Raw genomic sequence first — 25,661 nt, 5'->3', positions numbered from 1 at the left:
CAGCTTTGATTAAAAGTGAATGAGGCGCTGTGCTCACATAAAAGCACAAGCCTGGAAACCTTCCCAGCGATCTATAGAAAATGGATGTATATTTCCTAGCAACCAGAGCGCCAGTCCCCGAAGAATGTGTTGATTGCCAGGCCTCTGCCATCCTGTATCAGCCTGAGCCCAAGCAGTTAACCCCCACCCCCAGACGCTCCCAGCCTCTACAGACCTGCACTGCACTCTATGACAAAACCCCATGCAGAAGCAGGGCTGGGCCAGTTGGAGGTGAATGATCCCCCATTCCGGGAAACATTGTTTAAGTAAATGCGTTTTATTGGCCAACACACCACATGCCTGACCACATGACTGACTCATAATATTCAAAACAACAGCCAGTGATCAGCCCGGTGCAAATCCAACGCAACAGGGCTTCGGGCTCACTCAGCTGAGTTGTTTTCTTTAGCGGAGCTGTCCTCTCTAAGCATCAGACAAAAGGTTAGGCACGTGCTTTGCATAGCAGAGAGCGGCTGATCAAGCCATAGCTCTGTGCCGTGCTCTCTGTGATTGGAGCGTCGGTTGGAAGGTGTGTGAAACGGCTGCTGGATACTAACCTGCGTGACAGATTTCTCCGGTCCTCGGGTCTCGTTGTGGCTGCAGTACTCTGGCATCCACTGGACGTGGTAGCGACTCACGGAGGGATCTGAAATGTGGGGATGATGAGAGAGCAGAAGTCACATCAGACAAAAGAGACACAACTCAGGATTCAGATCTTTTACTAAAGGGCCAGACTTGTTTATTGGGGTTTGGTACTGATCTCATTAGTGCTGGTACTCGTTTCCAGTACCTGGAATTTTGTACCTCTGGCTACCTTTTTTGGTAGTTTAATCTCTCCGAGGTACAAAAAATGTAATTTTTGAATAAGCTGCAGAGATGATGTAGTAAAACCTTTCTCTTTGTTTCGAAGAGACTCCACCGTGCTCGACAAGCCATGCCATTCCTCTGCTCTTTTCCAATCAGCTAATCTGTCTGGCAGTCTGTCTGCATGCTTGTGTGTTTGTTTGTGTGCAACACATTATCATCCAAACTCATCAAATACAGTGGACCTTCAAGCTCATAAATATGACTCACTGGGCACCCTCCAGCATCTGTTTTGGATGTTTTGGGACCGTGTGTCACTTGTTATATGCATTGTGTCTTTTCAAAATACACGTTTTTATAGGAAAGGTACAGTTTCTTCTCAGTAGTTGCATGCAGTCTGTTTTTCAAAATGCACTTACAATGTAGGAAAAACACTTTTTTTATGTTTATTTCCATAGGTTTTGGCAACCACAGCACGTGGTTAAGTTGAGAAAGATAAATAAATAAAAACCAGCTTGGTTTAACATTCTCATGGGAACAGCTGAGTAACGCGTGAAATCCATCCGCCGCCCCTCCCCGGCAACATCACTGTTAAAGCAGCCATATTTGACGCGTCGGGAGTGAGAACGAGTTGTTCTGTGTGTCTGCTCGCCTCTCTTATTTTCTGTTTAGAAACAGCTGACATAGATGTGATATAAGTATTCAGTTAATCGTAATGCAAACAGCAGTGACGCTAGGCTATTTCTAAAGTTAAATGCAAAAGAAAATAGACCACATGTTAAAAGTACTGCTGCAGATTGGTGCTGCAACAATAGTTTCAGACAGAGCTCAGCTTCTGAATGCTTCTGCCTCCTGAGCCCAGCAGCTCTGCAGAGCTCCACTGCCGGCCACGAAGCGCTGTCACCAGTTTTTGGGCGTTTCTGCCTCGTGTCTGAGTATGACATTCTCACCCAGATGTACTCTCAGTTACCGAAATTTAACGCTAATAGATTTAACTGAGCATAATTTGTTACCCATACAGAGTAACCTACTGCTTACTGAAGTATTAAACATGTATTTATCACCCAGCAGAATATCCCTTTCAAGTGTTATATTAAGGCGGGATTGCATTATGTACTCTTATCAAAAGGATTAGTGAATCAACAGAAAATTCACTTTTTAATTAATTAGCATTTTTATACCTAAGAAAAATGCATTCAGTTTATTCATGTAACAAAGATGGCAAACATTTACTGTGCAAATGTTGCTGCTTTTCTCTTTTTATTGGCACAAATTGCATTAGACAACAAAACAAGTTGACTACAGGCTGGTACTTTCTACGATTGTCTTGCATTTTACAGACCAAAGCATCAAATAAATATGGTTGTTAAATAAATGTAGTTGAGTATGAACTCTACCTCTCTCTCTACCTCTCTACCTCTGTGAGGTTAAAGTATTAAGTAGCCTTGGAAATCCTAAAATTGTACCTGAGTACAGTACATGAGTAAATGCACAGTTATGTAACACCCCTGCAACCACTGAACATTAATCGGATATCAAAAGACAATCCGACAGGCTGAAATGATTAACTGATGGGTATCTCAGAAATTACAACAGTGCCTGTCTTATATCTCAATTTCCATTATTGATGATGGCGATAACTTCTGTTTCTGAGAATAAAAAAGAAACATGAAAGCACTTCCTCCTTTATCCTAGCGTTAGTTTATTAACATGATTTCCCTGTTTGCCTAAACCTTTCCTTTTGTTCGTTGAGGGCTTAGTTCATAAACCCAAACTTTTCTGCTCCAACTTTAAGGATTTGCGTCCTCATCAGTGGAGCTGTGGTCATGCTGGGACACAGCAGCTCTTGTTGGCTTCATTACTGTACAGTAGCTCCTCATCAGCACTGTTTATCTGCCCATCACCCTCATCTTATGTTACTAGATTTATTATTCATTCAACTGTGTCGCTTGGATATGTGAAATACTTCTCCAATTAATAATTGAGTTATGTTATGTTCGCCCCTCGGCGGGGGCCTGGGTTGTAGTGGGGAGATAAAAGGGGTCCTTTGAAGGCTTAGACACAGATCTGGCACTTGGAGCCCCTGAGCTCTTTGGAAGCAGAAGAGAGGAATTACAGGGAAGCGGGAAATCGGGAAAAAATAAACAAGATATGCTTAGCCGGGTCTGACAGAGAGGGGAAGTGGTATGTAAAACAAGAAATGGGACATGGAAATCAGGTAGAGAACAGAACCTCAGCGGTGTTCGATAAATCATAGCTGGAAGCGAGCCTCAGAAGTGCCGCCACCGCTGGACTGCTGTCTATTGTCTGGGTATTGGGCAGACAGGCGATATATTATCTGAGCTGGTGTACAGTAAGGTTCCCTTTCGTCTGCTGGAGACAACCCAGAGGCCGGGCTGCTTTGTATCACAGAGACAATGAGTGAGAGTTTAATCATGGTTCAGTTAACCTGTCCCTTCTCTCTGTCACACAAACCAGATGTCCATAGACTACAACTCTCCAGGCCATCCTTATGTCTGTGTGTTTACAGTAGTGGAACCCAGGTTGTCAGAGTCAAAGCCAGGGTCATCCCTCAGACTAATGAGTGGCAGTCTCACACACACTGCAGACCAGCGCTGCAAACAAGACACAGAAAAAGAAGCCGGACCAGGATTAACTCTGCACTGCAACACTGTGATTCCCAAGCCACGCTTGATCCCCGTCAGCATCACTCAGCTCCCTGAGCCCGGGCCAACCTCGCTAACAGCTCTGGGCCAACTCTATCTTCCCCTGCTCTCTCTCGCACTCTGATTCAGCAGTTGGTGTCTCACCAGGCCTCTCCTTCAGCCAGGGTTTGCATTCTTGACTCTAAGATGTGGAGTTTGGCTTTGGCGATGACATATATTAGTAACATAACATAGACCAGTGAATGGGACTTGACAGGTTACCCTGAGAGCATGGCTTTCAAGGTTTCCATATTTCCACTCCGGTATTAACAGGAGGGTTGGGGGAATGGACGCCGCTGGGACAGGCATTCCTATAGGCTTTAACCCCTTGCGGTGCTGCAACCCACGACCGTCTCTGTTCCCAATGACATCAGGTCTTGTAAAATAAAATGGGCTGCTTTGACGATAATGTAAGGGCGAGGATCCGTAAAGTACCCCACTAATGAGTCCTAAAACCCGAAAATAAATTAGCATTTCATTCCTTCTGGTTCTCTTGACTCGAAGTGAATGATTTTCAAAAAAAAATTAAAAGCCTGAAATAAGGTCTGTGGTTGACACTAGCTTAAGAGACTTCCACGTTTTTCTCTAAGACGTATCCCACTTGGAAACTTTAAAGCTTTTGTCTGTCTTAAAAAGGCAGTTGCTAACAAGTGGCTTAATGAGACTACAGAACGTCATCACGCCAAACACACCTGTACAGCCTCATAGCGGCAGCCATGCGACTGTGGTGTAGTTCATTTTAGCCTAAAAATAGCTTTTTACTCTCGGTGACTGCATTTAGGATTCAAAAATGGTGGTGTTCGTTTGTTTACCATAAAGCTTATTACCTGTAATAATCCAAAATCCAGTGGAAATTTCCCATAGGCTTTTTGACGAGGGAACCAGGGTGACACTAACTTCCTGGTCGGCCTACAGAAAAACATCATTCCTGGGATGCTCTATCAGATACAGCTGTCAATAAATCCCATCGCATGGCTCCGGCTTGGTGTGTTTATTGTTCTCCACTAAATGGTGGCTCCGCTTTACCAGTCCAGGTTTACACCAGTTTGCCCTGCACTCACATTACTCAGCTCTCATAATGACACACTGTTTTGTTTCATTGCATTTACACCATCTGATACCACATTTAGGAAAAGGAATCTTCCATTGTTTAACTGAGAGTCAGTCATTACACTTTATTATGGTGAGTCAGAGTGATTGATGGGCATAATGGGGTGCTAATTAGATTCTAACAAAGCTGTAAATCAATACAGTAGAGTGCTTACCTCCCCGGTTCTTCCAGTAGACTCGGACCTGCAGCTGGCCGTCCTGGTAGAAGGGCGTGCCGACCTCCAGAGGGCCAGAGGGGCGTTTGGCCAAGGTCGAGCCAAGAGGGGATATCTCCTCCTTCTTTGACTTGAGCACTGATTTTACTGGGAAGAGAAAGGAGAAATGTTTGCCGCTGTAGCTAAGACAGTGACTGTGTTGTGGCAAACTCTGCAGCATGGTAACAGAAACACACAATTATTTCTTTGTAATATCACAGCAGTTGCAACACTTAATGCATGAATGTGGTGTAATTCAACGGGTACACACAGTACTGCATAACATTGCCAAGGTTAGGGGTTCAATTCCCTGTAGAGCCACACATGCTTAAAATGTACACCCTCACAGCGCAGAGGGTTTCGTCTGTGATTCCTAAACACGCAGGAGCTTCGAATGAATGCAGATGTGCTGTCAGCGCACCTTGGCCATTCCTGCTTTTTGCATGATGATTGCTTGCCTGAAGACTCTCAGTAATTTAGGAAAATTTAACTCTCCAGGAAAGCAAACAAATAAAAAAAAGAAAATTGGATTCTGCTTCAGTGGTTCAGCCGATCACGCATGGATCTGCAATCACGACACTGCAGCTTCATCCAGGTTTTTATTCTATTTCAGGTAGTGCATGACCCACGCATGTGACTCTTAAAGGGCTAGTTCAGGTAATTTGAAGTAGGGTTCAATGAGCTACTTATCAGGCTTGGGCAGTATGCATTTTGTCATACCTTCATACCTTCCTGAAACTTTGCCAGAGTATATGTTATATGACAGTATCAACCAATGATTAATTAATTAGCACTAAACAAGAAGTACAACAAAGGATGATGGGATGTCATTGGTTTGGCAGGGATTTAGTCAAAAAGGGGACAAAGTGAAAATTTGGCCAGATGATGGTTCAAGATGAAAAGTCAGGGGATCATAATAATTAATGCGTAGAGGGTTTTGAATATCTGTACTGAATGTTACTGTTTTCGACTGTCCATCCAGTGGCAGTCAAAACATTTCCCTTGAAAGCCACACATTTCAACCTCATGGTAGTGATAGTGGAAAAGTAAGAGGGTAACCAAAGTCATCAGGATTCATCCTCTGGAGACAATAAATGTTTGCAAACAATGCAAAAGCTGTGAGGATTTTTCAACGCAAACCAAAGTGGAAGAGTAAGCAACCGACACTGCCATCCCTAGTTGCTAAAATGACAAAAAAAGTCTGACATTACTGATAGAAATTAGCACCAATATTTACCTGACTCATTATTCTGGCTGGTGCTGAAGTGGAGGGAAGCTTTGGAGCTCTTCAGGCGCACCTGTCCCCAGTATGTGACAGCTTGCAGCTCCACAGTGTAGCTGCTGTTTTGCTGCAGTCCCTCCAGATCCACCCAGCTCTGAGCCTGCAACAACACAAAACACTTGCATGTTGGCTTTTGTATGTCACCACACAGTCACTTGAGGCCCCTTTCAAAGCCTTGTCATTGTCCCAGTCACAGTTCCAGCTCAGCTCAGCCTGGGCCAACGCGGGCCTGTGGGAAAGCCCTGCTTATTAAGAACACATGTGGAGCTGGGGAAGGTATCGTGGCGAGGAGATAGCCTTCAGGGCCTTGCAAGGGAGCCGTGTTATCAGAGCCTCCCAGGGCTTCCTCACTGTGTTTGACTTGCAGCATTCCAACATCAGCGTGAGCTCGATGAATTCTTGTTATTGACTGTGCGTGTTTTGACATTCCTCTACCAGCAGGCTGCTTTTCAAAGCCCCGAGGTGCCAAAGTGGAAACCAGTAGTACATGTGTCAATGGGTGTCTGGTGTCTCCCACCTCTATCTCCTCTGTGCCACATCTGCTATGCATTTCATACACTAATTCAGAAGAAGACACTATAGAGGTGTGTGCACTGTCTAGACAATCTGTCTATCGGCTCAAGACAGATTCCGAGCCACGGGTTTGTGCTTTCATGTCACACGTTAGTTAATAGATGTATTGTGCAGATGGCTCACAAAACATTTAATACCAAATTTATTCTCTTATGCGCAGAAGAGTCTAATTTATGATGACAGTCATTGATCTCGCCATATGATTTATCTATAAGGTCAATTTATGTGCGAGTGGACCCATTACTTTAATCTGTTTGAATAAATGTTTGCATACACGATTTTTATGTAGAAGCAAGAAAAACAAATTTGCAATACAATGAAAATATTATTCTGCGGTTTTCAGAGTTGTCCAAGCCAGGAAGTTTAACATTGTGAGCTCTTAGCTTGCCTGTTTGTCCAAGCTTTTATAACCAAATTGTATTTATCCTTTCATTGTGTTTGCAAGTAGGGGGCTTTGTCTATGTGACATCCCAGACAAAGGGCCATGAAAAATCTTGGTCATGGCTGGACTGAATGTTCCAGTATGCAAACTAAATGTTCCAAAGCATTACCAATGGGAATTAAGAGTATTTTCCTTTAAATAGTATATTTATGGTATTAGTAAAGAATGTTTCTTTGATGTCTTAAGCTGATCTGTCCTATATCTGTCCTTTTTTACTGAATCTTCCCTTAGATCAATTACACTGGAGGCATTAATGTCTATCCTGAAGGTTTTGGGGGCATCTACTGGCAGGAATGTTGCATAATATAGCTATATTTTTATTAGTTAATAATCACCTGAAATTAAGAAACACTATGTTTTCGTTACTTTAGAAATAGCCTTTCATGTTTACATACAGAGCGTGTCTGCTGACACGGAGTCCACCATGTTGTTTCTACAGTGGTCCAGAATGGACAAACCAAAGACTGGCTCTAGATAGGGCCATTTGCCTTTTTGTGTTTTCGCATCGGCCAACATATCTCTCTGCACTGCACACAGGAGAAGTTTCAGTTTTGCAAGCTCACCACTAGACGACACTTTAATTTAAATAATATTTAATATAAAAGATAATACTAGGATGGGGGGCGCACAGTGGCGTTGTGGTTAGCGCTGTTGCCTCACAGCAAGAGGGTCCCTGGTTCAGGGTTGGAACGGGGTTCGGTCTGTGGGCGGGGGCCCTTCTGTGCGGAGTTTGCATGTTCTCCTCGTGTTTGCGTGGGTTGTCTCGGGGGTCTTCGGCTTCCTCCCACAGTCCAAAGACATGCAGCTCATGATTGGTGACTCTAAATTGCCCTTAGGTGTGACTGTGAGCGTGTATGGTTGTCTGTCTATACATGTTGGCCCTGCGATAGTATAGCGACCTGTCCAGGGTGTACCCCGCCTTGCTAGGACAAGCGGTTACGGAAAATGAATGAATGAATGAATGAATGAATGAATACTAGAATGGGAATTGTGAGTAGATAACCTCTTGACTTTGAAACTACTGAGACCTAGGGCTCAATAATTAATCGAAATGTTATCAAAATTGCAATATGACCTACTGCAATTATCAAATCACAGGAGGTGCAATACTAGTTGAAGTCGAAAAGTGTGTAAAAATGCCATTTGAACTTAAATATTATCACACTGCAGGGAAGTCTCGACCTACACATCATCCTATACACACTTAAAAAAAAACACCTTTCCTTGTTTGGAAGCTGCAAAAATCACACCATAATCATTTTAATGTTATCAATAAAAAAAAGAGAATAATGAGGGAAAAAATATCATTCCCTCATTGCAAATCATGTCATAACTGCAATATCGGTCAAAATCATCGTAAAAAAGTATCTTTTCAAAATCACGCAGCCCTACAGAGATCTATATTAAACTACAACAAATAAATTAAATACAGCCAATAAATCTGAGTAACACAATCAAAATCAGATAGGAGAAAACAAATGCTGCAAAATACCAACTGCAAAAAAAGGAAAAAAAAAAGTGAATGGTACAAATTCAAATACCTAAGCAACACAGACCTTGAAGTCATGATTTATAACTATAAATACGGCTATTTATCACACTTAATGTGTTTTCTTTCAAAGCTTAACGGCGCGTTTAAGAGTTCTTTCATCAGTATATCAGGAACTAAAACAATGTAGAACACGTTGTATCAATCTGTGCATGATTGATGTCTGTGCAAGTATATATAAATAAATGCAACTCCCATTCCATGTTTATCCTTTCTTCGTGGATATTTACAGTGACGTATTGAGGCTGAGGAGGAGAAGATGCTGAGATAATCCTGGACAAGACCGTGTCGTCTTAGAGAGAGGAAAGGGGAAAGAAAGAGGAGGAACACATTTTGGAGACAGGGTGAGGAGATTACCCCGTTGGTGGTCTTTCGCCTTTTCTTCTTGGATGGCACCATCGACTTGGTGGGCACAGTCCAGCTCCAGAACACTTTGTAGTGATGTATGGGGATATCGGGCTCCTCTGGCAGGGTCCAGTTGAGACGGGCTGTCACCAGGCCGTCGTCACCCAGCGTCACATTGCTGACCCGCAGATTAGTCGGGCTGGGAGGGGCGGACGGATCTGAGGGCATAGCAACAACAAGGAACAACAGATTTTAGTACATCTGCAGACATTTAGAGCGGAAGAGGGCCGCTGATTCGCATATGTGACAAATCTTGAGCCAGTTTACTTGCAATTGTAATTTCAAAATGCAGCACAGGCCAAGACACCTTTCACCACTTGCGGGTTAGTGTAGCATTTAAGAGGGGGGAACTGGTACGACACTGTGTAAAGTAATTAGTCGGCCACTGACAATCTGCCATGAGATGTTATGACAGGTGTCATGTCACGTCCATGACAGCGTTTGGCAGGACCCAGAGCGCAGGTCAAGGGTTAACAAACACATGCTGCTCACTTTGGCTCCACATTCGACATTCCTGTGCTCCAACTAATGTGTGTGTGTGTGTGTGAGGCTGGTTCTGAACCTATTCATGTGTGCTGTGACCCAGCTGATGTCAGCCCGGTGCAGGAGGAGAGGCAGGGCCACATGCCAGACGCCAGACCGGAGGGAATCGCCTCCGTAATGAGAAAATGATTCACGCCACAGCACTGCTGGCTCTCCTCTCCTCTTGCCCTCTCCCACCTGAAACACATTTAATCCAGTCCAACAACATAAAATGGACATACCAGCTCTCTATACCAGCTGATGTCGGCCGCGCAAGATAAATAAGCAGTCAGTTCTTACAAATTGCCTTAGCACAGTATAGTAGTGCAAAATTGCAATCAGATGATATGGCCGGACTATATAAATAACAATGGCATGACAGAATGGCCAGGAGCTCATCAAATCCATGACAGCTCCCATCAATCTATCACCGTTCTGGCACTGATTGGCCTGATTGGAGATCGGTTTCAGTCCCTGCAGCAGAATCCTTTTCCCACCTGGTCTCTGGCTCTATCTGACAGCCATCCAGAACGCTCTGGGGACTGAATGTATGACGAAGGACTGACAGGGCAGGTCAACACACCGACAAACACTAATACTTCTTGCATTTGGCATTGTTTTTCAGTATTTGGCAGAACATAGAAGTACTTAGTGCCAGTGCTCCGCTACTAAACAACTTTACATCAACAAATAAATAACACAAGTTTCGTAAATGATGTTGATGTGCACTAGATGAATTAAAGTGATCTACACAATGCAGACGCTATTTTTTTATTTACAAAACATACATTTACAGACACTGATGTCAGTGCTGAACTGGCGGGCACTTGTCTCTGCCTCTACATGTCAAACACACCGTATCTGATCTGGATCAGATTCAATCTAGACACAATATTATATTCACAAATCTGTAATCCCTGGGAACTGTACAACAATTGGCAGTTGCTTTAACAAATGCCATCTGCAGCACAACGCTGCGATTTAGTGTCATTCGGCGCTGAAAGTGCAGGGTGCGGGAGCAGAGCAGCGACGCAGGATGCCATCAGAACTTGTTTGCTAATCTGTGGCAAAGATCTGAAGCGCGCCTCGATTGCGTCACTCCCTCTGGAAGCAAGACAACACTTGCATTCATTTGAAACCTGCAATATCCTGACTAATTCAGACATATTACATTTTATATGACTGTAAAGATGGGGAAACCCCAGCTTTGAAGACATAAATGAAGATCTGGTTACAACACAGAAAAACACCCAGTCCCTCCTAATTACTTGCGTTCTACTTGGCATCAACACGAATTACCCTTTCCACTTAGCTTGCTGGGTAAATGTGAAGAATCTGTGGAGGGGAAACACTTATTTACAATTCAGGTTAACAAGATAAACATAAGAATGTTTATTACCAAAATACATCAATAAACACATCTAAGCAGTGTGAACACCATTAGTTTATAGTGATAAAGGTATGCTGAATTTTACTATTCATATTTAAAGGGATAGTTTGGATTTTTTGAAGTGGGGCTGTTTGAGGTACTTATTCATAGTCAGTATATCGCATATAGTAGATGTCACTTAGATGTCAGCACAAGCCCAATTAGTAAGAGTACTGACACCGAAGCTAAGCAATGTACTGCTGTGGATAGGGACCACAGCAAAACACATCTTAAAAACTCCTTCAACATTGTGAGTATTTACCTTTCCATCAGAAAGCTGTTTTCGATGGGAAGGCAGTTAACGACTTCAGTTCCCTCTCTAAGCCACCAGACTCCATTGACAAATTCTGTAATTTTGGCTTGCTTAACACAGAAGCTGCTGTTCTATTGCTGCTTCCTTCAGTTAGTTCAATTCATGTCCATGTAGATGCACCCACTGACTATGGATAAGTACCCCGTACAACCTCACTTCAAAAGTGCCAGACTATCCCTTTCATTGCACCTATGCATGACTTGGCAAATCATAATCAGTTTGCTGCAGTTTCACGGAGCGATGGGCCTGAACAGCTCAGGATACTCACTAAAAACGAGTACTTTTTGTACTCTGAAGAAATGCAAGGTGCAAACTGAGAAACAAAATACACAATTTCTTTGAGGTGGTGAGACAAAAATGTTTACCACATACACTTTGATGTAGGGCTGTGCCTTAAAAGTCAGAGATTTGAATCATCAGTTGGAGACGATCAGTTGACTGAGATCGTGTCAAGTAGAGCAGCAGTGTTTTGTTTGTTTGTTTGTTTGTTTGTTTGTTTGTTTGTTTGTTTTGCTAGACAGCATGTATTTGCAGTGTATTTCTGGGGAATTTTTGGTCCCCTGATTTTGCTGTGGAGTGAGTGCTCTTGACTTTCACACCACTCTTTGGGCACAAGGGTTGAGAGAGGACAAATCTTCTGCTTTAAAATAGTGAATTTGGAGCTCACAGTATTCTGCTGTTTCTGGCTATTGTTTGATTTCTTGTGTCTGCAAAAACTGTTGTTTCACATTTACGACCCATCGTTAGCCGATAGCTTGTGTACTATCAGAGGTTCGTGTTGATATCACAATGAAGGTCCCGTGGAGCCCGGTTTAATTCTAAAAGTTTGTATGTAAAAACAAAACGAATCATTGAATATTCGTATTGAACTGCCAAATCAGATTCGACTGGCATAATGCTGAATCGGGTGCAGCCCTACTTGTACGTTCAGTTAGGAAGTCAAATCAGGTCCTAACTCTTTCTCCAAGGCTCCACCTGTTCTGAGGTCTTAACCATAACAAATGGAGGGCATTGGGTGTCAAACAGGAACTTAAGGCCACACACACATGCATATGCACATATACACACACAGACCTCTGGAGGAGCGGAAGTGTTTGCTGGGAGCAGTGAAGCCGCGGGTCCCGTGGACATTGACTGCAGCAACCCTGAACTGGTACCATCTGCTGGCTCTGATGTCGGCCAGTTGGACGCGCTCCTCTGCAGTCTGAGGGACAGATGGGGGGGGGGAGAGAACCACAGGGGTCAGGGTTCACGCAGGGTCACAGCCCCATGTGAGTTTGCTGCCACATCAGTCATCTGTGTGTTTCTCTTTGCTAAACTTTCAAAGACACTGCGACTGTGAAGAATGTGCAATCGTGTGCAACAGTCTGTCAGCGCAATGCAGCACTTTCACAGCTGTAGCATGTGGCACGCTGGGACATGTGAGACTGACATTTCTGTGCAAATCCCAAATGTCTGATCAAAAGAATCTCTCACATAACATTTGATGGGAACCAAAGAGGAAAACTTCATCTTACCGACATGCTTCAGTATTTTGCATGCATGGCGTACAGATTCCTACCTGTGCCACAGTCTGCCACTCGGTGGCATCGTCCTCACTGGGGTGGATGCCATAATTCCAGCGGCGCTGCACCACATAGAGGACTGGCTCCACGGAAATGTTGAACTTGGATGACCAGCGGATCTCCAACTGACCTGACTGCTGCTCCAAAAACACCAGCTCTTTCCTCGGCTTCAGTGGGACTCCTAAAAGTACAAGCAACACAGCCGATGCCGTGACAGGACTCGATAAGTGCGGAACATTGTAGGTGAACTTCAACATGAAATTTGCCGTTTTCCTTTTTTTTTTAGGTGGAAAGATAAATGACACCATCACAGCTGAACAGATACAGATTTGAAAATAAGACATGACCTCACCGCAATAGATTTAATACACACTGCGGGTCAACAGCATCATCTTTCTACTGTGACAGATTGTGATATTTCCTGGCCAGAGTGATGTGTTTTAGTAGCTGCGCTTCTTAGTAATGAAACACACAGTTTGCATCTTGGTATGCGAGGTGGCCTGCGGAACATCTCCCTCTCTTGCAGACACAAGATCCACCAGTGCAAACATGCACACATGCATGTAAAGTCCATTTTCATCGTTGTACTTCACATTCAGCCTCTCAGACGAAGTCGATGTGGCCATGTGCAATAAATTAGAGATTTATTAAGTGCAGGACTGGGCCAAATGCTCAGCCAAGTCAGACTGACTCTCTCGGGTAAATTTATTGCAGCGGAGACGTAGTGAGTTGTTGATTGAGCGCCGGGCACAGTGATAATGAGATGGAGATTGGAAAAGCAAGTTTGAAAGTACAGGAGAAGGCTGAATACATCCCACAGTTCTCAATAAATCACCTAGCACTTCAGACCATTATGTTGGACCTCTGTCGCTGCTGAGCGGCCCACCACTGCTCCGCATTTATAAACAGCATCAACACACGCTCAAGGCTACTGCGCGCTGTGTCGGTAAACAACATAATCAAGACTGTGTTTTGTATGCACAGCGCTTGATCTACTTATATCTCTATTCAGTCTTCATACAGGGCATGTAAAAGTGATTGATCGGTGCACATAAAATCCTCAGAGATGGAGGAGGGTCCTTGAGCCACATGCATATGGAGACAGTACTTTGTTTTGTGCCGCTGATAACAGCTTTCTGCACACTAACAGCTGGGGGTCATTGTGCTGTGGTTTCACAGCTCCACGGTCGAGTGTGTGTGCATGTGCGCGAAACAAACGTGTCACATTTCCTGCGCAATACTGAACGGCAAGGTAACCACAGCATTCCTCGTCTCCCTCTGTCTTAGCTCATCCTCCCACAAAGCCACTCCAGCACTCCTGCAAAGCGCAAACCACACAAAAATACAAATACATACACACATAACCTCTCTCTTCTGCAATATGTGGGAGGTCAATGAATACGCTTTCTCTCAGCTTTGCTCTTTCCAAAGATAACTTTTAGGTCGGGTTCGCTCCAAGAATCATACAGCGTTCATTTTTCAATGGCTGCTCGCTTCCTCCAAAAAGCGTGATGTAACTGCTGCTGGAGCAAGAGGACGGCGTCCATTCATGTCTTAATCATGCCAACAATTACACTCCAGGAATATAATTCTCAATACTCACGCACATACTGTCATAATGATTGCTGTAATTACAGGGGTTGAGGAAAACACTACAAATACAGCTTGTAGCGCAAGAGACATACCGTGAACTGAGGGGGGCTGATGGACCGATTAGCAGACTGACTTGTTGTGACAGTGCGGAGATAACTCTCGCAGAATTCAATTGCGTTGCGACATCTACATTTTTCACATATTCTTTTCATTTACTCACCCCTCCAGCTCCTTTGCATGTTTCCCTTACAGTGGAGTTTAGGACTTTGCTCTGCTTTTGATCAGAAAACACGCATAACAAGTTGGGTTTCATCACATGTGGTGATGCTGTTTCTTCCAAGGAACAGATAAAATGAGAGAACTAGGGAGAAAGATATAAAAATGAACGAAGTCAAAAGTGCCTAATAAGCCCAGGGTAGCCAGGGCAAGTATAAACAATTCAAGACTCTTTAAGACCTTTTTTAATACCACTGAAAATGAGATTTTAAAGGCCCTGAGTGTAGTATTTAGGGGCATCTCTTGGCAGAAATGTTATATTATATTCAAAACTATCTTTATAACTGTCTTTTCTTTAGTGTATAATCACCTGAAAAAGAAATTGTTTTTGTTATTTTAGAATAAGCCCTTTATGTCTAGATAGGAGCAGGTCCTCTTCCACAAAGTCCAACATGTTGTTCTACAGTAGCCCTGAACGGACAAACCAAACACTGGATCTAGGGCCATTGTAGTTCTTCAACACGCTGCGCACTATAGATGTATAATAACACCAGAGTTTTCATTTGGATGATGTCACAGATTTTCTCAGCTTGAGGAAAGTTTTCTAAATATAAAACCTCCTCCTCCATTTACTTGTAACATAGTATTTCTACACTGTGGTATTGCAACTTTGACTTAATATTTGACTACTTCTGCAGCATTGATGCTCTCTGTGCTTACTATTTTGCATGTGCTATTCCACCGCCTTGATCCCCGTTGTCCTAAATTTGAAACACCTTCAACATAAAGCGTAGTGGCTATAACCAACACAAGTGATTGCTATCTCGAGCCACGTGTTGTTAAATCTGCATTTTCCCATTTTCATAAACTACGCTAAAAATGCGTTATCTGAATGCGTAGAGGGTGCAAAAATATGGGCATTGTGTGCATCAGTAGGAGTGCAAACATTTTTTATATTCATCTAATCTGAATTTAAGAAAACTTAATACTTTTTAATGCTTGCTATTCAAAAATATGCACTTAAGAAATGTAAGACTTCTAAAGACACCATTGCCACCCTGTAAAGCACATATTTTCATATGTGCACCACATATTGTTATCTGAGGCACGTTTTACAAACACAGCTTTGAGACAACATCACAGAGCAGTGGATGATGTGTACCAGCATCAGGCTCTATTGATGTTAAAAAAGAAGACTCTTTGTTACTCATCAAAAGCCCAGTGGGGGTCCAGTCCTGAACACTGAACTTTTTCCCTATCAGGGACACACACGAGGGCTGGCGACCCTAACCTGAAGACACACACACAAACACACACACATCTGAGAGTGATCTCAGTGGGGGAAACGCTCCATTTCTCCCCGCTTGTGTTTGCTAATGGCTTCCAGCATCATGGCTCATCATGGCAAAGACTACACACTTGTGCACACATAGAAACAATTACGCTCTTCAAGCCATGAGCAGCTAATTAGACCTTTAACACTGAGGACCAGGACCGAAATTCCATCCGGACTTTCACCAAAACGCTCAGTCTAATTCAGTGTAAATGCGGCACTGAAGGCGACCCGTCATGAGCTCAGTGTTTGGACTAAAAATCAGCGTGCAGGCAGCTTGATTTGAAGGTCTCGCAGTGCGGTGAATGGTTTTCATTGACTGGGTCACTGTATTGAAATTTCCAAGGTTACGCCTGCTTTCATCTTTCCCCCGATTAATGTGCTGTTCACCTTCTGAGCACGACATCCACCATGAAGTCCCTCAGGATTTTTTCCAAATCAAATATAAATGCTAGCATGCTCTTCTGTGTGCATGAGCTCAAACCTGAAATCACATGCCTCTCTCCACTCCACACAGTAAAACATGCTTACACTAACTGCAGTGTGATTCAAAGCATACACAGCTACAGTCGATCGCTGCTGCGGTTCATGGCTTGATTTAGACTCATCTTCCACTGCTCTCACTTCAACATCTCCTCAACTTTGTTATGGCCTCAGGCTGCCAGCAATTGTGTGCTGATAGTGTATATAATGTAGTTCCAGCTCCCATCTCCAAGTTCAGAGGCTCTTGGTTTTCTCACATAACAACTCAGCACCCTCAGAACATCAGGCCGCCTTGGGCAGTGCTATTAAACTGTTTTACTGGAGCAAAGATTCCTGGGTACATCTGTGTCTGTGAAACCCTCAAGCTTATCCAGCAAATTCAAGGCTGGAGATATATTCCAATTTGCAACACTGTGAGGGATGATGTGTGGGTGAAGTGCAATACGAAGAGATGAATTTAAGATTTATGATTCTGAGCAAGTTGTCAAAAAATGTTCAAGATAATCTGCAATTTGCGTCATTGAGATTTAAAGCTAATGTTTGACAGGGACGGATTAATTGGTTCGACGCTGTTTATGAAAACGATGCAAACAGCAACAGTTAATCACATTAAACACATGACGTTTGCACTGGAGCATTAACAGATATGAAATGTCATTTACTGAGGAGGATAAATAGAGAGGGAGGGAGGGAGTATCCATGATTCAGCTGATGAACCGTGTTAATCTGGTCCCTCTCGGGAACAGTAATGAGCAATGATTAAATGAAAAGAAGAATTTCTGAGCGCATGGACAATTAACCAACTTTATCAGAGCACACAGTCTAATGTTTAGACACTTAGTGCATCCTAGACTGCCACCCTGGTTTGCTGTTGAACCTCCCTCTTCCTCTAATTAATAATTGTGATGTTTCTAATATGTGTTTTGTATTGTGCATGATCATTTAAGACTGCATTAACTGGGCCACAGTGTCCAGCAATCGATTCCAGCCTTGGGACCTTTGTTGCATGTCATATCCCCCTCTCTCTCTCCCTCTATCTCGTCATTGGCCTAAATTGTTTTTTGTTTTGTTTTTTTCAATTCTGGTCTGAAGTGACCCTATCTGGACGAGAGAGTGGCGCTGTGGAGAAGCGTGGGGCTTGATCTGACTGAGAACCCGTGGAAACCGCCATTTGTCAATCCCAAGGTAGCCACACCCTAAAACATACCCTTCTTTATTATCTATTTTACTATAAATGGGACCAAAAACTACAAAATCACCATGACGCTGTATTAAAGAAGACTCAGAACTAGCGATTGAGATCATAAACTCTTCAGGAAAATGTTTACTAAGGTAATAAATCATGTGTGAATATTTTCTCATACAAATACATAAGCGAACTTTTTTTTGCAACCAGTGGAGTCGCCCCCTGCTGGCTATGAGAAAGAGTGCAGGTTTAAGGCAATTCTGCATTGGCTTCACTTTTCAGACCTGAAGATAACCTCTTGGCAAAGGCTGTTTTTGGGCACTTCAGGGCAACAAGTTGTGAACACAACACTGTCATATCATCACATTTTAAGTTAAAATCACAAACATGTCAGCAAACAGTGGCTTATTTACACATCCAACGTTATGGAGAAACATTATTATTCATTTACAGTCATTATGTCAATCTGCTGAATGTAAGTCGAAGTTTCACTCTCTTCTTCACAATGTTTATGGTCTTTACCAACGTGGTCTGACTTTTTAACTGCAAAATGTTCCAAGAGATTCAGCAGCTAGCCGCTAACTTTGCCTGTCCGCTGTTTGGTGCTAAACAGTAGTAGGGTTGTCCCCGAATTTACACGGTCCAGTTTGATTTATAAAGTCTTGCTTGTCAGTCAAATCATGTTTTTGTTTTTGTTTTTGTTGTTGTTGTTCATTGATCCATTTGCGACTCAAGTTTCCATTTTCCACATTTTCCATTTCCACCAGACAAAGCAGCTGAAGCACCCATTTAAACAATTTTCCCTCTTGACTTGGTACCAAAATGTTTTTTTTAAAATAGGACATGCTCATTTCAGCGTTGTTTGTTGGGGGTGTGTGTGTAGATGTGTCTATGTGTAGGTGTGTGTAAGTACTAAAAAGGAGCGGAAATGATTGCTAGAAAGACAGAAAATGTCACTTTGTTCCGTTCCTGCTTGCTTTCCACAGATGTTAAAAGAACTATCGATTTCCTCTGAGAGAGAGAAAAAGATAAAGAGCGATATAAGCAGCAAGCCTCAAACAGCTGTTTATGCACCTCCTGAGCTCGATTAAAAACCCCAAATTTCCACTGTAAAAAAAAAGATTACAAGCTTCAGTCAGTTCAAGTCTTTTCATTGCAGTCTTTTCTCTGTGTCACAGGGTGCATTCGTAAATAGTCACTGAGCACCGAAATGCACTTGAAATATACCTTTTGGTTATTCAGAGCACTAACACCAGAGGGTTTGGGCACTCAGTTGTGCTGAAGTGAAACTCGTGTATTAGTGAACTCATAGAAATAAGGAATTTACACAAACCGGACCTGATTCAAGCCCTTCCTAAACGGTCCTGTTTGGGCCCACTTGTGCTTGGGAGGAGATTTAAAACTCTCATGCATTGTGATGCGGGTTTAAACTTTAGTATTTTTTAGTACTTTAGTATACCTTTGTAGAGGTTCTTGGGCAGCTGACAGGTGTGGCCACAGCCGTTGGAGCAGCACTTTTTCACAGCTGAACACTCTCCATCCTCCTCACAGCTCTCCACGCAGGCTGCTGCAAAGCCGCTGGCCTTCTCTGGGGCTGGACAGTCGCCTTGCTTCACTCCCTCTACTGACTTTAGAAACTCACAGCTCGTGAGACACTCATAGTGCTTCTTGGGAAAGAGAGGCTAAAGAGCAGGGGGGGGCGAGAGAAGGAGGAGAGGGAAAATATATGTCAGATTACTTTTTTAAGACCAACCTGCCTGCCTGCAAACAGGCCGCTCTGTGAGCTAACAGGGATTGTCCTGTTTACATTTCAGCTTATGACTCACCGGAGCGGTGGGCACATTTAAACAGCTTTAATTCAGCCTCACAGAGAGCGTCATTACAGCGCAGAAAGAGTTACTTCACACTCCTCTCAGACTTTCCTCTTATTGAATTTTCCCACCGAGTATGAAAAGCTCAAACGCTTGAGTCTGAGGCGACCACGGTATTTGTGGCAGTGACATACCTCGCATAAATCCTGGCACTGGTTTTCCTTCAGGTCCCAGGATTCCTTGCAGGGCTCCAGGCACTGTGAAAAAGGAGAGAAGGGTGTCAGTTCTTCAAAGAGGCAGCCACATCAAAGAGCCAACGCTGCAGAGATGCTGCTGCCTGTGCCTGAGCGAGCGCTGGCTGCCTGACAGGCACCTCGCTCAGCCACTTCCCCTGCACGTTCACAACGACCAGTCACACCTCTTTTTGTCATGGATGCCTGGCATACCTTCAAAGCATATAAACTATCTTCTACAACACGGGGCAGGGGTTGTCCGTCATGAGTAGACAGACACACCCTTGCTGTGTCTAGAAATCTGCTTGGATTTGGTGTGCCCTGGCAGAAATCCGCCTTCATGCCTTAACACTACTCGCCTCCCATACTGTCTACGCCTCATTGTCATCCCGCCACTTCTCCGGCTCATGTCTGGGCCTGATACACTCTGGCACCAGCACCAAACTCTCTTCTCTTTACCACGCTGAACGGAGAGTGCTTAATAAATGATACACTTGGTTTAATGTTCTTGGGATTCCCTTTTTCAAACACGTGGAACAGATTTACTGAATGTTTGGCATAGGCGCTGGATAAAAGCGAAACCTCAGCAGTTTAAAGTCGTTTTGCCAAACATAATGGGATGATAAAATTTCAAATGAAAGTTTACCAATCTAGTCATACTCCTCTCGCTTTAAATACTACAACTCACCCTGGATGAATCAAACTCAATAAAAGTGAACGTAATTTAACACAAAAGTCCACGCATGTCCAATGGAATCAGGCAGATGCTGCCGCAGGAATGGGAATATGTTCGGATGGGACTGCGAGGAGCGAGGGTTTTTATACGCTCCCGTTGCTGGCCGCGGAGAGCTGGTGTGAAAGAGAAGAGCAGGCTCAGTCAAACAGTCAAACCACTGCCAGGCTGCTTCTATGCTGCACTGGGAGCAGCCCAAACCACACCAACCAGAGACCTGCCAAAGTCACTCATTCAACTCCATTTAATTTAGACTCCTGCACCAGTTACAGGACTGAGACAAGGCACAGCAGTAAATTTTCAACACTTTCGGAGACATACTTCATCTGGGACAGTCCAATATGTTGGTCAACGGGAGAGGGAGATATGATAAAGTAGATATGGAGATCTGCCATCAGCGGACATTCACTTTTGGCTCAGTCTCCTATAATCAGAACAATATGTCATGTTATGTAAGGAACAGTACAGACGAGTGGTTGAATGAGGGCACTGACTGGGAGAGTTGATGTAAGAAATTTCACATCTCTGACAGGGGGCAGAATTGTATTTACGACTCTTTAATTCGCTCATTAGCCAACTGTGTCATTATTATGCCATTGCCAGTGAAAAGTTTATTTGCTTTTTATGGAGTGCGGTGGACGGGCGCATGATGAAACATAAACCTTGCTTCTGGAGGAACATGCTGCAATCAGGACCACGTGCGCTCCTGCCAGCACTCAATTATGCTCGGCTTTGCCCAGCCTTGTCTCGGGCAACCGAGAATCTCCTGTGTGTGGACAGTGTGTCGAGTGTTGTGGGTGGAGGAGGCTGGGAGGGAAGGTATTTTCTTAATTACTTCATAGCAATATAGACATGCCTGTAGTGATGATATAAAATATAAAGTGCCAGAGGAAAAATTGGACTCCTCGGAGGGAGAGCACATAGTTATGACAGCTGAGAGCTCCAAGAGAAACTAATGTGGTTTCTACAGAGCTGATCAGGTGAAACCACTGCAACACCTCCGAGATTTAAGATGACATACGAGCTCAATTGCGCTGTCCAAGTTATGCCTCGCCGTCCAGACAGTCTGCGGAGTTTTATCATCATCTGCTATTAATAATACGGTGACCTTATGTCATTAATTCTCTTCTCAATTGTGTCCTCTGAGAGAGGAGCCTGCAGCGAAGACGGGCAGTAGCAGCAACCTCAGCAACCTTGCACAAGCGCCGCGCTGGAACAATGAGGTGTCGAGGCAATAACTGTGTGCTGCACCAGTGTCTGAAGGACATTCTGCCAGTAGACGCACATGTTAAAGCCCCCAAATCCCTTCTACAAATCACTGAACATACACACATAAGCCAAGGGATCAAGCTCATTTTACTCATTGAAAGATCCTGTGTGCACGGACTGAATGCATTCCATTGGCTTTTCATGAGGACGAATCTTTTCTCCGGTTCACCACAATCACAACTATACAAGTGAAAATAGAATCATCGTTACCTCGAGATGCTCAGGCTTGCGTGCCAAGCAGCATGAATTAACACAGCACATTGCGTACCGAGGATATTGCAACACAGATCAGAATGCTGGCTGTGTGTTTAGTGTTGTCTCACCACCAGAGTCCCAGTTTTTCTTTTCTTTTTTTTTTTTTAACTCTTCAGGGCAAAAGTTCTCAACTAACAAAAAACTGCTGAATTTCTACAGAATGTTGAGTTTTTCAAAAAATTATCATCTAGGTATTTATTTTTGCTGAATGAGCAGATACATTGTAAACAACACTTATAAAAGAGATGAGAATTTTTGTGTCAAGGCAGTGAGAGCTTCCCTGCAGGTGTGCTGAAAACTGACAATCTGTCAGCGATTCTCCCCGGCCACACCCACAACCTGACATTTAAGTAGGGAAGAGGAAGGCCGACGACAGATGTCTTGCCAAATCAAATGGGACGGCTGTATATAATTACAAAGGTGCTCTCATCAATCAAGTGCCTGATTGTGGTGGCAGCTGTTTCTGAGTGGCCTCACTTCAAGGAGGAGGAAAGGCAGCTATTGTAGAGGAGGGTGTGGTACAACAATTGTTAACTATCAGACCGTCTCTTCTGGAAGGCATATATAATAAGAATTTATCACTAATTTAAGCTTTTCCCTCCCTCCACCCACCCATTCCATTTTTAAAGATAGGTTTTGAACATACCTGAAAAAAGTTGATTTTTGTCAAGTTACAACATTCCGCCCATTCATTTAAATGGGAAAACTTTAAATATTTCGAAAAGTTTGAATGTTATGAAAAAGTACATACAAGCAATGATGCCCTAATTAAGCTGAATATTTTAATGTTTGAATGGAGTTTCTATGTTGAAGTATGTTGAAGGAGGCACTTTCAATGACCCTTGTCAATTTTCAAAAACTTTCAAGGCCTTGATTTTCCCCTGCATTCAAAGAGATCAAGAATCTCAAGGACCTCTGGGCTCATGAACGGAGTGATGATGTCATACAGTGGATAAAGAATGAGTGAGGAATGGATCTATGATGTCATAAAGGACCAATGGAATGGATTCATGATGTCATAAAGGGACTGATGCAATGGCTCTCACGCAGAGGTTATAAATACCAGTCCAATCGCAATATATCTTCAGTGCAATTTGGGTTTTCAACAGACAGGCAGTCTTCCAGCACTCGTGTTGAACAGACAACAGTCAACAAACCATCCTGAACAGACAATAGACACCCTCCAACATCCAGTTCCTTGCCCACGACAGCCTACCACTGGTATTACAATGGAGCGATACCAACAAACGAGCCAGGGCGATTATCCCGTATATCTATCATCCACTGCATCTTTCCCCTATGTACAGTCCTGTCCTGTTAATGTCCGACTGATTTCCACGGATGAAATGGTGTACATCGATCACATCATTTCCACATTAACAGACAGAGTGCAGCAGGTCGAGGAAGCTCTGGATGAAAGAACGAGAGGTTTCGCCCATGCGATATACTGGAATACTCAAGAAATCACCAGGCATGAGTCAGAAATATCTCAGCTCAAGACTGTCCTTCTCCCAGAGAAGAAGGTGGAGGATGCCCGAAGTCTCTGCAAGCAGGAGCCAGAGATGAAGGTGGAGGATGCCCGAAGTCTCTGCAAGCAGGAGCCAGAGATGAAGATGGAGGATGCCCGAAGTCTTTGCAAGGAGGAGCCAGAGAAAGAAAGACTTCGGGCATCCTCCATCTTGGAGAACCAGCTGGCTGAGTACAGGAAGAAGATGTCTGACTTGGAGAAACTTGTCCACCAGAGAGACACTGAAATCCTGAATATCAAACAGGAGAAGAAGGTACTCTCTGATAAACTCATTGCAACTACCAAGGAGTTCAGCAAGAGTGACAAGGAAATCCTGGAGCTCAGACAGGAAAAGAAGGAACTCACCATCAAACTGCAAGAGACCAAAAAGGACCTGATCAGCAGGGAAGCTGCGCTCCTCCAGAGCGAAGACGCCTGCCACGCCTGGCAGGCTAAATATACCGCTCTGGAGGATAAATACAAGCAAAGCCTGGCTGATAAAACACCGGACGTGACATACGGAAAGGCAATTCAGACCAAAACAGAGGGCATGGCAGTTCAGCAGAATGAGTACAAGAGTAACCTGGAGCTTATGGAGAATCGGTATCACCAACTGAACTCCGAATTCCTGAATCGTGGCAAAGAGAATGACAACCTCTCTCAAAAACTCAAACAGACTGCAGAGGAGCTCACCCAAAAAAAGGCTGAGCTATGCCGCCTTGAAAGGCACTGGCAGACCAAGTATGCAGACCTGAAGGAGTTTAGCGACCACATAGCCGGAACACTCCAGAGATGTGAATCAAAGGAAGTACATCTGCAGAAAGAGAAGGATGAGCTGGAAGACATATGTCTGTCGCTGAACAAAAAGAAGAGACGCCTCCTGTTCTTCTGCAACAGGCCGTCAGATGACAGACAGGCCGAGTTGCAGAAAATGAAGGACAAAAGGAGCAAGGAACAGATGAAAAATAAAACGGAAGAGAGGGTGGCAGCAGAGGAGAGCGTCTGCGACAGTCAGGTGGAGGGGGAGGAGGCAGCTGGTTGTTCCAGCTGGATAGTTGATGATTGCCCTCCCCCCTATAATCCAGACTGGTTTGCAGATTTTGGCCGTGCTGTCCTTGCCAGGAACTGGGTAACTCATAACGTCCCACCCCCCTATACCCAAAACAGCACAAGGCCAACCAACAACAGCGCCCACCAACCCCCCCCTAACCCTAATGCTCAGTGATTAGCACTGTAGCATCACAGAAACACCTCCACCTGTCTGTGACAGACAGGCGGAGGTCTATCTGTCAAATGGACAGAGTGGTGCTCGGGTTCCCCCACTTCCCCAACCCCCGACTCCCACTCCCATAACACCAGGGGCTCAGTGATCAGCACTGTAGCTCACAGAGACACCCCTCCACCCGCCTGTGACAGACAGGTGGAGGTTCATCTGTCAAATGGACAGAGTGGTGCTCGGGTTCCCCCACTTCCCCAACCCCCCGACCCCACCCCATAACACCAGGGCTCAGTGATCAGCACTGTAGCTCACAGAACACTCCACCTGCCTGTGACAGACAGGTGGAGAGTTTATCTGTCAAACGGATTACACTGGTGCTGAAGTTCCCCCACTTCAGCCACATGAAAAAAAATGGACACTAAATTATTCCAAATTATCGGTCACATGGATGTTTAATTAAATGTTCAAAACATAAACATTGGACATTGTGAACTTCCCTGTGACTAATTGTTTGGCAATAATTAGTTCATTTTTTGTGGGTTTCTCCTGGTGCTCAGGTTCCTACATTTTCAAACCACATATAATAATCAGAATCATTGGACACTAAATTTTCCCAAATGTCAATCACATGGATGTTCAATTAAATGTTCAAAACATAAAAAATTGGACATTCTGAACTTTCATGTGACTATTGGGGATAATTTATTCATAGATTTTTAAATTTTTATATATATATACATTTATATTTTTAAATATTATTTATTTATATATATATATATATATATGTGTATATGTATATACACATATATATGTATAATCCCACAAAACAATCATGTTAAAATGAATTAATAAAATTAATATTAATAATATAATAATAAAATAATAATAATG

At 43.6% G+C, this 25,661-nt stretch overlaps 1 protein-coding gene and 1 long non-coding RNA gene across 2 annotated transcripts in view; one reads left to right on the top strand and one right to left on the bottom strand.

Annotated features, from left to right (window-relative positions):
* Positions 1 to 18,412, top strand: part of LOC148188517 (uncharacterized) — a 59,298-nt gene extending 40,886 nt beyond the window's left edge. Inside the window, exon 3 of the long non-coding RNA XR_015777642.1 lies at positions 17,650 to 18,412. This is a non-coding gene — a long non-coding RNA (uncharacterized LOC148188517). The remainder of the gene's footprint in view (positions 1 to 17,649) is intronic.
* The window catches only part of anos1 (anosmin 1), a 58,581-nt gene that overhangs the window by 7,538 nt on the left and 25,382 nt on the right, over positions 1 to 25,661 (bottom strand). Inside the window, exons 3-10 of the mRNA XM_042494621.2 lie at positions 19,749 to 19,811; positions 19,203 to 19,425; positions 12,929 to 13,113; positions 12,442 to 12,571; positions 9,056 to 9,261; positions 6,090 to 6,234; positions 4,814 to 4,960; positions 597 to 685 (exon numbers count right to left, since the gene is read on the bottom strand). Of these exons, the coding sequence (XP_042350555.1) occupies positions 597 to 685; positions 4,814 to 4,960; positions 6,090 to 6,234; positions 9,056 to 9,261; positions 12,442 to 12,571; positions 12,929 to 13,113; positions 19,203 to 19,425; positions 19,749 to 19,811 (1,188 nt within the window). The remainder of the gene's footprint in view (positions 1 to 596; positions 686 to 4,813; positions 4,961 to 6,089; positions 6,235 to 9,055; positions 9,262 to 12,441; positions 12,572 to 12,928; positions 13,114 to 19,202; positions 19,426 to 19,748; positions 19,812 to 25,661) is intronic.

This window comes from Plectropomus leopardus, chromosome 10 (genome assembly GCF_026936395.1).
Source record: "Plectropomus leopardus strain MGB_pleo_1.0 chromosome 10, ASM2693639v1, whole genome shotgun sequence".
Classification (NCBI taxonomy): Eukaryota; Metazoa; Chordata; class Actinopteri; order Perciformes; family Serranidae; genus Plectropomus; species Plectropomus leopardus.
Note: the sequence above shows the minus strand (reverse complement) of the source record. Positions and strands in the feature narration are given on the sequence as shown.